A 12,477-nucleotide genomic window follows, 5' to 3' on the forward strand; every position below is an offset into this window, starting at 1 on the left:
AAGAAAGCAATAGGGTACCATTTTTCATCATAAATAAACAGAATAGTCCACCAATCTTCATGTGTGTATACCTCAAGAGATGGTCACGACATTGCACGATCATTAAAATAAAATAGACATGACAGTGGGTCACATGAATTGCTACATTAACTCTACGTCAAATATATGGCATGCATTAATATTAGACTTGTCCAGCCTTCATATATAAATCGTGGAGGATTTACAAAACGAGGTCGACCAAGTTAAGCCTTGATTAGATGTAGAGAGGTGAAAAAGCATGTGATTGCAATTAGTGGCGAAATTTCTTCTTTTTGTTTAATAATTAAACCATTTGAACTAGAACATGTAGTAACAATTAAGGCGATTAGTGGCGGGATTGATTCAGCCTAAGGTGGGCTCATGAGCCGAACATCTCACGGCTCGTGAGAGTCTAAAAACTTCATTAAAATTATATTTGACTCCACGAATTTCTAATGGATCCGCCCATTAGCAAAGAGAGATCGGTCTTCAGCTGAGGACTAATCCCTTGTCGCAATGGTAACACACTAAGTAGCAGGGAACTGACGAAATGATTTCATTTTGTTGGAAGATATCACGAGAATATTGGGATTGATTCCTAATTGATCTCCTTCCTTAGATAGAACACAATCCCTGTAAATTAGGCATAAATTAGTTTTCCATATGAGAATAATTCTAGACCTATCAATATATGAACCATTGTATGATACTTATTCAAGTAAATATACACAATTCGATCCCCAAATTGTTTCTTCATGGCGTCAGAGCAGGAAATGTTAGACACATAAATCCATTCCTATACACACAAAATGTCAGACACAGATGATGAAAATCAACAACCGAACCCTCGAGATTGAGGTCAAGCAAGAACGTTACCGTGGCGTTCAAACTAAACGGGAAGAACTACATGCTATGGAGAGGATACTCCCACATAATCGATGAACCACCAGAACCAGACAACAAGGGATACCGAGATCGGGAGGAAACCGATCTCGTGGTTTTCTCATGGATAATCGACAATATCGAACACGATATTATTGCCGATTTTGCTCACCACCAAACGTCCAAAGCTTTGTGGGACAACCTTCGAATTACATTCGAAAGCAAGGCGGATTCGTACCACATCTAAGACCTGGAAGACAAAGTGATAGGAATCAGACAGGGGAACTTAGATCTTGAGACATATTACCGTCGAATCCATGGATTATGGATTAATGTCGACAGGAGCCAAAAGCAGCCGGTGACTTGCTGTGATAAGGGGATCAAACAGTTCAGAGACTTCACAAGTGAGAAGAGGCTATTCAAATTCCTCACCGGATTAAACCCGGAGTATGATGCAATTCGGCAAGACATCCTCAAAATCGAGCCGTACCCCTCAGTCGAAGAGTCCTACGCGTGGGTGAAGAAGGAGGCGATTCGATGCAAGATCATGTCACCGGCATCCTCATCACCCACCGGAGATGCCACTGGCGTAGGGAGCGCCGATACATTATCGGGGAAAATTGGGTATGGATTCGGAGCCCAGAGAGATAGACCGACCAACCGGAGTGGACCGCAGCGTCCTCCACCTGCCGGAGCCACCACTCACCAAGCCGGAGGGAAGCCAGACAAGAGTAAATTGTGATGCTCTCACTGCGGCAAGAACAAACACACAAAGGAGAGTTGTTTTCTCCGGGTGGGATACCCGGAGTGGTGGGACGAAAGGCAGAAAGCTCGAGCCCAGGCGAGGTTGGCCGCCATCGGCATAACCGAGACGGGACAACAGCAAAATCAAGGCGTGATTCCCAGCCACGAAGGTGGAATCGGATGGGGAAATCAACCGTACAACCCTCCAAATCAGGAAGCATGCACCGGGAGTGGCGGCGGCGGCGGCGGAATCAGCGGCATCCGCGTCAGAAATTTTGTGGAGAGAGCCAGCGGGACAAAATCACATAAATGGGGTGGCGGCAGCTACTCAGGAGGTAAAGGGTTTGATGACATATCAAACCCTAGTAATTTTTTAGATTTATGTCTTGCACCCAATATTTTACCTGAATTATGCATACTGCCCCACTCTATGCGAAATTATAAGAAGCCTGAAGTAGCTAAAAAGAGCGTGTGCAATTGATGTTTCTCAATCCAGAAGGTCCAGATGATTCACTAGATCACAGGGTCTAGGAGATCATGAATCTATCAGAAATGGTCGTTGGATACGCTTTTTCCGCTTCAAAACCTCAACCCACTATACTATTGGCTGGTATAGAGAAGTAAATGATCGATCTCACGAGGACGGATGTGCTACGAAACTGCATTCAAGATGTTTTGGAAGGGGTTTGGCTGCTGCCACGCAACAAGTGGGTTGAGAAATTAAACTACTAGACTTAGGAAATCATAATCAGATTACTCCATCTACTGGACCTAAGAACAGAAAGAGAACGTATGCATGCATGGGTAACAGAAAGGATGATTTAACTAAAGAAACGCAACAACTAAGCTACTTGACCGGGTAAGCTGGTTTCCTAAAACGGCTAACAAAGCGTGAATATGCAGTGGGGACCATTTTCCCAAATTAAGTAGAATGATGGAAAAGCTGCAAAAAGTAAACAACACTAAAGACAGATCCGACTACTAACTAACTTCTACCTTCATCTTCTCCAACAATTGAAATAACAGAGCTGAAAACAGAGTATCAAGCATACGAAACAGAGCAATCACATAACCTGCTGCAAACAGTATGATAGAACACGAACGACTAGATCTAAACTACTAGGCCGAGCAGAACTAGCAGAAAATAACAATTATCCATAACCATGCAAAATTCAGAATGTCACGACTCAGATCCACAACTCCTTTTAACAATTCTACTCAGATCAACAGAGGAAACACTCCAATACGTCAAACTCATACTCCTCAACTCCGATTCAACCAATTCAACAACAATCCAACTTCGATCAACCCGGTCTCCACTCTGATTCAAACAGCAGTTGCGAAAAGCACCCAAAATAGTAAATACCAACAATCAAACATCAGAAGCAGCTGAACAGAAAACATGAAATCCATAGTGATATAATCCCTAACCTCATACTTAAAGAAGAAGACGATATAATTCCTAATCTCGTACTTACAGAACGAGGTGTAGACCATCATGCCAATCATTTTGATTCATTTTATATAGTGCTCTTATTTTTATATAACATGGAATTGTCTAAATGTTTGAATAAGGTTCAAGAGGCCTGGAATCACCATCAAGACACTGACTTTATAACAGAAAATCTTAAATATTTCAATCAAGATTAACAAAACTAGGAAAAATCTTGCAAATTTTAGAGGGATTAAGAGTGGTCTCACGGAGATAATGCGGTTGAAGAGACTCATGACAGAGCTCGATCTTCAGTCGCCGCAACCTTGCAGATTGTTTTGTGATGATAAAGCTGCGATTAGTATTTCAGAAAACCCATTGCAACATGACAGAACCAAGCATGTGGAGGTGGATCGACACTTCTTAAAGGAGAATCTCGAAGCTAAGATTGTCGAGTTTCCTTATGTCAAGTTAGAAGATCAATTGGCAGATATATTGACTAAGGCTGTTAACTCGAAGTCGTTCAGAGAGGTATTGGGCAAGTTAAGCATTGGCAACCCCGTTACTTAACTTGAAGGGGAGTGTTGGAAGATATCACGAATATTGGGATTGATTCCTAATTGATCTTCTCCCTTAGATAGAATACAATCCCTGTAAATTAGGCAGAAATTAGTTTTCCATATGAGAATAATTCTAAACCTATAAATGAATAACCATTGTATGATACTTATTCAAGTAAATATACACAATTGATTCAAATTTGTTCCATTCACATAATAGTGATCTAATCCCTAACCCCATACTTAAAGATGAAGACGATATAATTCCTAATCTCCTACTTACAGAACGAGGTGTAAAACCCTCATGCCAATCATGTTGATTCATTTTATATTGTGCTCTTATTTTTATATAACATGGAATTGTCTAAATGCTTGAATACGGTTCAAGAGGCCTGCAATCACCATCAACACACTGATTTTGTAACAGAAAATCTTAAATATTTCAATCAAGATTAACAAAACTAGGAAAAATCTTGCAGATTTTAGAGGGATTAAGAGTGGTCTCACAGAGATAATGTGGTTGAAGAGACTCACGACAGAGCTCGATCTTCAGTCGCCGCAACCTTGCAGATTATTTTGTGATAATAAAGCTGCGATTAGTATTTCAGAAAATCCAGTGCAACATGACAGAACCAAGCATGTGGAGGTGGACCGACACTTCATAAAGGAGAATCTTGAAGCTAAGATTGTCGAGTTTCCTTATGTCAAGTCAGAAGATCAATTGGCAGATATATTGACTAAGGCTGTTAACTCGAAGTCGTTCAGAGAGGTATTGGGCAAGTTAAGTATTGGCAACCCCGTTACTTAACTTGAAGGGGAGTGTTGGAAGATATCACGAGAATATTGGGATTGATTCCTAATTGATCTCCTCCCTTAGATAGAATACAATCCCTGTAAATTAGGCAGAAATTAGTTTTTCATATGAGAATAATTCTAAACCTATAAATGTATGAACCATTGTATGATACTTATTCAAATAAATATACACAATTGATTCAAATTTGTTCCATTCACATAATAGTGATCTAATCCCTAACCCCATACTTAAAGAAGATGGCGATATAATTCCTAATCTCGTACTTACAGAACGAGGTGTAGAACCATCATGCCAATCATGTTGATTCATTTTATATAGTGCTCTTATTTTTATATAACATGGAATTGTCTAAATGCTTGAAGAAGGTTCAAGAGTCCTGGAATCACCATCAGCACACTGATTTTGTAACATAAAATCTTAAATATTTCAATCAAGATTAACAAAACTAGGAAAAATTATTGCCTATATATACTAGTTTGATTATATTAATATTTGTTGATTGTCATAAGAGTTAGATGGTCTTGAGATGAATGATATCGATTGAGATATAATTACCCAGTTCTGCCTATAACTAGAGGTTTGATAAAAAAATCTAATTATATTTTACTCCCTCTGTCCTATAAAAATATGGGCAGATGAAATGACATGGGAAATAAGAAAAAATTAGTAAAGTAAGAGAGATGATGAGAATGATATGGTAAAGTAAGACAGAGGGGGGAAATGATAGTTAAAGTATAGTTAGTGGATAGTGGAACCTACATTATTAAATTGATATTACTTTCCAAAAATGAAATGCACATATTTTTGTGGAACGGAGGAAGTATTAAATTTAAAACATGTATTTCCAACACAATAGCATCATACTATATAAAATTTGTATAGGAGCATTTGCAATGCAACCGTTGCAGGTGGGTGGCATAGCTGCATTGCCACCCCTTAGGCCACCCGCCACTCCGCCAATACTTGTTACTAATTAGCCAGTGCGCTTGAAACATGATTTTTAATTAAAAATTGATATTTTTTTATTTTAATACTCTTTTTGTCCTGATCTAAGTGAGACGTCTTTATCTATTTCGGTACAAGAATTTAGATAGTGGTGTTTAGTGAATTAAATTATTAATAGGAAAATAAAGTAAAAGAAAATATAAAGTAAGAAAGTGAAAGAAAAAATAAAGTGGTAAGGTAAAGCACGAGAGAGGAGTAAGTTAATTATTGTCAAAAAAGAAAACGTCTCATTTAGGTTGGAACGTATAAAAAATGAATACATCTCATTTAGGATGAGTGTACGTAATTTTTTTATAAATATACATATTTTTCACACTTCACTCCTTTTTTATCTATCTATAAATTTGTCGGAAATGAATCCAAGTGCTCAAGCAGTGTTCATGGTATTTGTCCGCCTCACTCCCATAAAAATAGTTCATATTCTTTTGTGTTAATCATTTTCTCCTTTCTCTTTTACTTTAGCTTACAATCCACTATACAATTTCAACTACTTTTTCTCTACTTTATCAATTTCACATTAAAATCCATGTCAATTCTAAATAACTCATTTTTGTGAGACGGATCTAAATGACCTTATTCCTTGGGGATGGAGTAGTATTTTTCTAAGGGGGGTATTATTTGTGGAGTGATTCAAAATACAAACACAATTATTAGTCTAGTTGAAATATACTCCCCGTAATAAGGAATAATTAAAGGAAAAAAGGTTCAATGACCTAATAATTGGCTCGATTCTTCTTATCAAGTAATTTTTTATTTTATTTTTTTTAAAAAAATTAATTCCTAGATAAGGGCGGAAATTACAAATAAACTACTATACTATAGATAGGAGAAAATTACAACTGATCTCAAGAGAGCTCGAATGCACCTCATGCAATAATATCTAAGGTAATTTGACCCAGTAGAGTATGCAAAGTATAATGTTGACTAAAATAATTTGGGCCGAAGTAGATCGTGCCGAAAACTAATCTACCTACAACTTATCACGTGTTTATTTTAAATGAATCTGTCACTCTGTAAAGTGTAAGGTGATTGCATAATTGGCCTTCACGCAGCTCGCTTAATCACACAACATGCAAAAATGAGCCTTCAAAATCAATACTCTAATTGTTTGGAGTAGTAACTATTCTAGTATTCTACCAGGGACTCATGGTGCTATTTTCTGGAGAAGCTCATGAACCACCCTAAGCCATGCCCTCTCTCTTTCTCTCTCAAAATATACACACACTTGAAGAACTCGTGTTACTCAAGGGCATTGACAAAAGACAGCAAGGAGTCGACATCCCTCTTCTCTGATGGATATTTTACTGGACGCGAACCATGTTTAGGGAATAACAGCACCGTTGGGAAACTCCCCAACTGCAGTTGCTCCTGCGCGAATGCTTTCTCTTCTCCATCACCCCTGAACTTGGCTACCTTCACCCCCGAACCTCCAAGCTTCTCCGCCAACTCCACGTACGACTCCTCCATCGCCTGGCAGAATCTGCACCACGGGGCATACACCACCACCACCCACGCCTCACTCCGCTTCTCCAATTTCACCAGATTCTCGATCCCACGCCTGCTCAGCTTCACCACACTCTTGCTCTCGAAAAGATCACCATGGGTCGCAGTTCCATTAGTTTGCAAACCACCATTCACATTCTCCTCCTTGATGTTGCCCTTATGCAGCCCGCACTCCTTGGCCTTGGCATCCTCCCACCACCACCGCCCTTCTCTCTCGTGCTGGCCAGGCAGCACCGCCCTTGTGCACGGCTCACATCCAATTGAGATGTACCCTTTGGCATGCAGGGAATTCACAGGAACATCCATGGTACGGAGGAAACTCCATACGTTGTCGCCCTTGGCGTTTGCCACTGGATTCCACTTCACCAAGCTGCCAACCCCACCTTCCAGCCCTTCAAAAACAGGATCAACCTGGACCACGGGGATTTCTGACCGGGTTCCTGGGGACTGATCCTTGCGCTGGCCTGTAATCCACGCGCGCAGTCCCTTAAGGGCCCTCCTCAGGGGTCTAACCTTCCTCACACGGCAGCATTCCTGGTGCCCGTCTTCGTAGAATGAGAAGAGACCCTTGCTCCTGACCAAATCTTGAACTTCAGCAGCATCAGGAAACATGTACTCAATGCGGATGCCATAGTGTTTCTCAACTTCATCAAAGAATTTGTACGTCTCAGGATTCAACCTCCCCGTATCCAAGCTGAACACCCTGAATGGCCGTCCAGTTAAACGGGCATATTCGAGCAAAGCAACATCTTCTGCACCACTACAAATTCAGCAAATTTAATCTCATCAGGTTCTGCCAGACATGTCATATGAAGAACTTCCAAACACAAAATATAAAGAGCAAATGCACACAGCACAATTGTTAATGAATCGAGAACAAGTAGAGCTATCAAGTCACAATTTTTGCATCTATCACCAAAATCAGGAATAAAGAGCAGCTAACAACCACAATAGGTAGAATTCAATACTAACTACAGTTTTAAGTAACATCTGAAAGTACTCACACAGGCTTTAACATTTCCAAGAAAATTGCAAAGCTCAGGTGAAAACAGTTGATAATTGAATAGTTATCAGAAAATACAGTTTAAACCCATCAAATTAACAGCTCAATTAAATAAAGGTATACCAGTATATGGATCAGCTTGGGTATGCAGGAAACGACAGGCAATTTATAATTTTGTGAATTAATTACCTAAAGGCAATTGCGATATCATTTCCGAATTTCTCAAGGGCCTTATCCATAATCTCGAGCGGCGAAGAATTCTCGAGCTCCTTCGCCAATTCTACATAGTCCTCTTCCTCCACATTTCCGGCAACCTCCTCTACATTCAATAGACCTATTCAAAGCGCAAATTCGTCAAATCAAAACTCTAAAAGCATTTCGCACGCAGAAACATTGCAGGAAAACATCTCAACGTACCAGAAGCGGACACGGTTGCAGCAGCGGATACAATTGAGTCATTCCGCTTGGGTTCGGCATTCAAGGGCGTCACGGACCAACGCCTCCTTGAGAAATTCACGGCCGTTGTTGCTGAATTGAGCCTATCGAAAGCCTGAAATGCGCTGAAATGAGCGGCTGTAGAGAAGGATCAAAGTGTTAGCAGCAAGTTATGCTAAAAACAGGTGAATTGGGACTTGGGAGCGAAAAGAGTAGAATTAAAATTTAAACGTGTTACCTTTAGGTTGGTCAATTGAAGAAGATAAAGAAGCTGAAGATGTGACAGCAAATGCCATTTTCGTATCTGGTTGACGTGATTGTATTATGGTTGCCTGGGTAATTGCAAAAAATATTTGTTTGGAGTGCGATGAAAATGGTGGTGTTTATATAGGAGGTAAAAACGATGGAGGCGGATGCAGGTTCATTGAATGTGGACGTATTCTAGGATCGAAGCTGATTCGAGTCAGCACGTTCGTCATATGGCCGAGAGAGGCGTAGATTGACTTTATTACTGGCCATTTATCATTTATCATTTACCATTTTTAATTAATCCAGGCTACCTGATAGAAGTATAATCTTAACTTTCATTTTCGTTAATTGTAAATACTCCCTTCATCTGCGAATAGGAATCTCATTTTTTCATTTTAGTCCATTCAAAATAGAAGTCCCGAGTCCCTGTGCACTTTTACTATAAATGGCAATCGTATTCCACATTCCACTATCTCATTTCATACACATTTCATTTAAAACTAATATATATAAGTGTGACTTATATTCTATTTATTTTTTCTCTATTTTTTTTATATTTTTTAAAATTCGTGCCATCAATAAATGAGAGTTCTAATGAGTAATAACATACACCAATAAATGAGAGTTCTAATGAGTAATGACATATACATGAAAATACATAGAAAATACTAGTAATTGACTAAAGTCTGAGTCAGGTTCATTTCAGTATATCATAATAGTACATTTTCTTTAATAAATAGTAAGAATATTGTAATTGTAGGCGTATATTGTAAGGACAAGTTAATTATTGTAATGGATCGATGGAATATTAAACTAATATTTATTTCAATGGAGATAAAAAGAAAACACACCTAAAATGTGACAACTAGAGGTCTCCAAATTGAACCGAACCGGACGAACCGGCCCGGAACCGTCACCGGCGGTTCCGAACCAGGGCCGGAACCGCCGGTTCCGACGGGCCGGTTCAGGTTTGTGAATTTTGAAGAACCGTAACCGGCGGTTCCGAACCGCCGGTTCGGCGGTTCCCGACAACTCCCGACACCTTTTCAGGCCTACTTCCTAGCCTTTTCAGAAACCGCTCCCGCGGCCGCCGGTTTGGGCAGAAACCGTTGACGGAAACCGCCGGTTCCGGCGGTTCCGCCGTGGTTTTTAAAAATTTGAAATTGACGAAAAACCGCCGGTTTCCACTGAAAACCGGCGGTTCCGGCGGTAAACCGGCGGTTCGGCCGTTATTTTCAAAAATTAAATTTTTTTTAATCACAATTTTCCCCTATAAATACCCCCCCTCCTCTTCATTTCTACTCACCTCATTCTTGTGTTAATAAGAATTTCTCTCTCAATCTCAATTTCTCTATTCTCCATCCTCATTCTCTCAAGTTGTTTACGTTATTTGCGCTCATAATTTACTCACGTTGTTCACGTTATCATCTTCACACAATCACACTACTCTCTATTCTCCACTTTCAATTTCCATAAATAGTTATATCATGTCTTCATCTCGTCGTGGTGGTGATCGGGGCAAGGGAATTGCCCAAGATCAAAGTGATACTCGTCGTCGACGTGCCCCTTCTAGAGCATAAGTTGCGGAGGAGGTGGGAAGGCTAGCCGCTCTTCGAGCTCAAGTAAGTTATAATATGTTTTAATTTTTTGTTAATTCATTTTTATTAAATTCATAATTTCATTTTTCAACATCTATGTGTCTATGTGTTTTTTTTTTGTGTTAGTATTTTTACTTAGTTGTATAATTTTCGTAGGAGGAAGAAGATCGAAATGCGGCCTTGTTACTTGCCCTCGCCGACGACGACCACCAAGGGGGCATTCACATTCGGCTTCGCGTTTCGAGTACGATGTGAATCTATCGTCGGACGAAGGCGATGATGGATCGCATCAATTTCCCCCTTCTAGCACCGGCCAAGTTGGCGACAATGATGAGGAGGAGGACGACAAAAGAAAAAGATGCCTCCCAAGTTGAAATCCGAGATTTACACCAAACATTTCAAGAAGGTCCCGGTGGTAATTTCAAATCCTAATGATCCAACCACTATCGTTGAGACAAGTGAGTTCAAAGCATATTGCAACTATTGTGATAAAGTCTATCCATTTGTTATCGGTGGGGGATATGGTACTCTCCATCGCCATTTGAAGGCAAAACACCCCGTGGAATATGGGCATTCTAAGTCCCAAAGCCAAATAAACTTCCCCGCCGGCTCATCGTCTCAAACAGGTACGCCGCTATTTAAATATAATCCGAAAAATGTTACCGATGCTATGGTAAGATGGGCGGAAATGAAACATTTGCCGTTCAATTTTTTTAATGACAAAAAATATGAAGTTACTATGCAAACCTCTTTTAATGTTGCTACAAAGAGAATTCCCCCCTCTGCGCAAAGATCTAACAACCGTCAGTTTTTTGACAAAAAAAGAGAGGTTGGAAAATTTCTATCCACCTTGGGGCACAAAGTTAATATTTGCTCCGATGTGTGGACGGATTCTTTCCAACGAAATTCTTACATAGGAATTTCATGTCATTTTATAGACAATAGTTGGTCTTTAAATAAACGTTTAATTGGTTTTAGACAATTTCTTTCCTCACACACCGCACAAGCAATTGCATCTTTAATTATTCAAGTTTTGAATGAGTATGAGTTATGCAACAAGATAATTTCGGTTGGTTTTGATAACGCAACCGCTAACACCGCAAGTATATCCGATTTAATTGCGGCTTGCTCCCCGGCGATAAGTGGTAAGTATTTTCACCAACGATGTATTTGTCATATTTTAAACTTATGTATACAAGATGCTTTGTCTTTATGGCAAAGACATATTCAACCTATTACTACAGCTGTATCTTTGATCCACTGGAAGCCTCAAATTGGCAAGGCGTGGAAGAAGTATTGCCACACGAAGAAAATAAGGTACACAACTTTTACTTTAGACGTGTCTACTAGATGGAACTCTACATATGATATGTTGCATTCTACATTGGAGCATATAGAATATTTAGTTGATTTTTATAGAACTTACCCTGTTGATGATTTATATCTAACATCTTCTTGTTGGGATCAATGCATGAGCTTGTTTAAGTTATTCAAAGGTTTTCGAAATGCCACTATTGAGTTATCGGGGTGTGTATTATTGCACATCCGTTCGTGTTTTAGAACATTGCATGATCATATCACTTAGTTTTAAAACTGCAATGAAAAATTCCACCAACAATCTTGAGTTAATGTGTGTTTTATATTATATGGTTGAAAAATGGCTCAAGTATTTCAACGAGACCCCCACGGTTTTTTTGCTTGCCAAAGTTTTGGATCCAAAGTGGAAACTAGTTGGTACTTTCAAAATTTTATAATTTTATTACAACAATTTGGCTTCTATTGATCTTGAACCACTCCGAGCTTTGCAAACTGACGAGGACGACAACTACATAAACCTAGCCCAAACATTCCAAATAAACCTCCCCCACCTCCCAAGCTTCCAAAGAAGTTTTGAGTTCGACTTGCGGGCTCTCTTTCACGATTACGAAGCCAAGTACAACCGTACCCACCAAGTGAGACCTAGACCCCCCGTCAAACACATAACTTTGGCTTCTTCCAAGTTGATGACCCCGACGCCCAATCCCAATTGGCGGACCTATATGGCTTCAGCAGCGGAGGAAGGACGGCAAATTCGACAAGTGAGTTAGACTTATATTTTGACTCACACTTTTCATTCAATGAGGAAGAAGGAGGTCCCGTTCCCTAACAAATCGACGTCCTAGATTGGTGGGGATCACACGAGAAAGATTTTCCCATCCTTGCATCAATGGCCAAGGAGATCTTTTCGGTTC

At 39.8% G+C, this 12,477-nt stretch overlaps 1 protein-coding gene across 1 annotated transcript; it reads right to left on the reverse strand.

The window, feature by feature from the left end:
- Positions 1-6,255: 6,255 nt before the first annotated feature.
- On the reverse strand, positions 6,256-8,765 carry LOC121745534 (5'-adenylylsulfate reductase 3, chloroplastic-like). Its single transcript, XM_042139482.1, has 4 exons — positions 8,638-8,765; positions 8,382-8,537; positions 8,154-8,298; positions 6,256-7,721 (listed from the first exon to the last, which is right to left on the reverse strand). Exons 1-4 carry the CDS (start codon positions 8,693-8,695, stop codon positions 6,698-6,700), a joined length of 1,383 nt encoding a protein of 460 aa, XP_041995416.1. The 5' UTR covers positions 8,696-8,765; the 3' UTR covers positions 6,256-6,697.
- Between the last annotated feature and the right edge of the window lie 3,712 nt (positions 8,766-12,477).

The sequence above is a fragment of the Salvia splendens genome, chromosome 8 (genome assembly GCF_004379255.2).
Source record: "Salvia splendens isolate huo1 chromosome 8, SspV2, whole genome shotgun sequence".
NCBI classification, from domain to species: Eukaryota; Viridiplantae; Streptophyta; class Magnoliopsida; order Lamiales; family Lamiaceae; genus Salvia; species Salvia splendens.

Coding starts and splice junctions, on each gene's coding strand:
- LOC121745534 (XM_042139482.1), bottom strand. CDS start 8,695: ATGGCATTTGCTGTCACATCTTCAGCTTCTTTATCTTCTTCAATTGAC. Junction 8,299..8,381: donor TGCAACCGTGTCCGCTTCTG/GTACGTTGAGAT, acceptor CGCTTTGAATAG/GTCTATTGAATGTAGAGGAG. Junction 7,722..8,153: donor GATATCGCAATTGCCTTTAG/GTAATTAATTCA, acceptor CTGAATTTGTAG/TGGTGCAGAAGATGTTGCTT.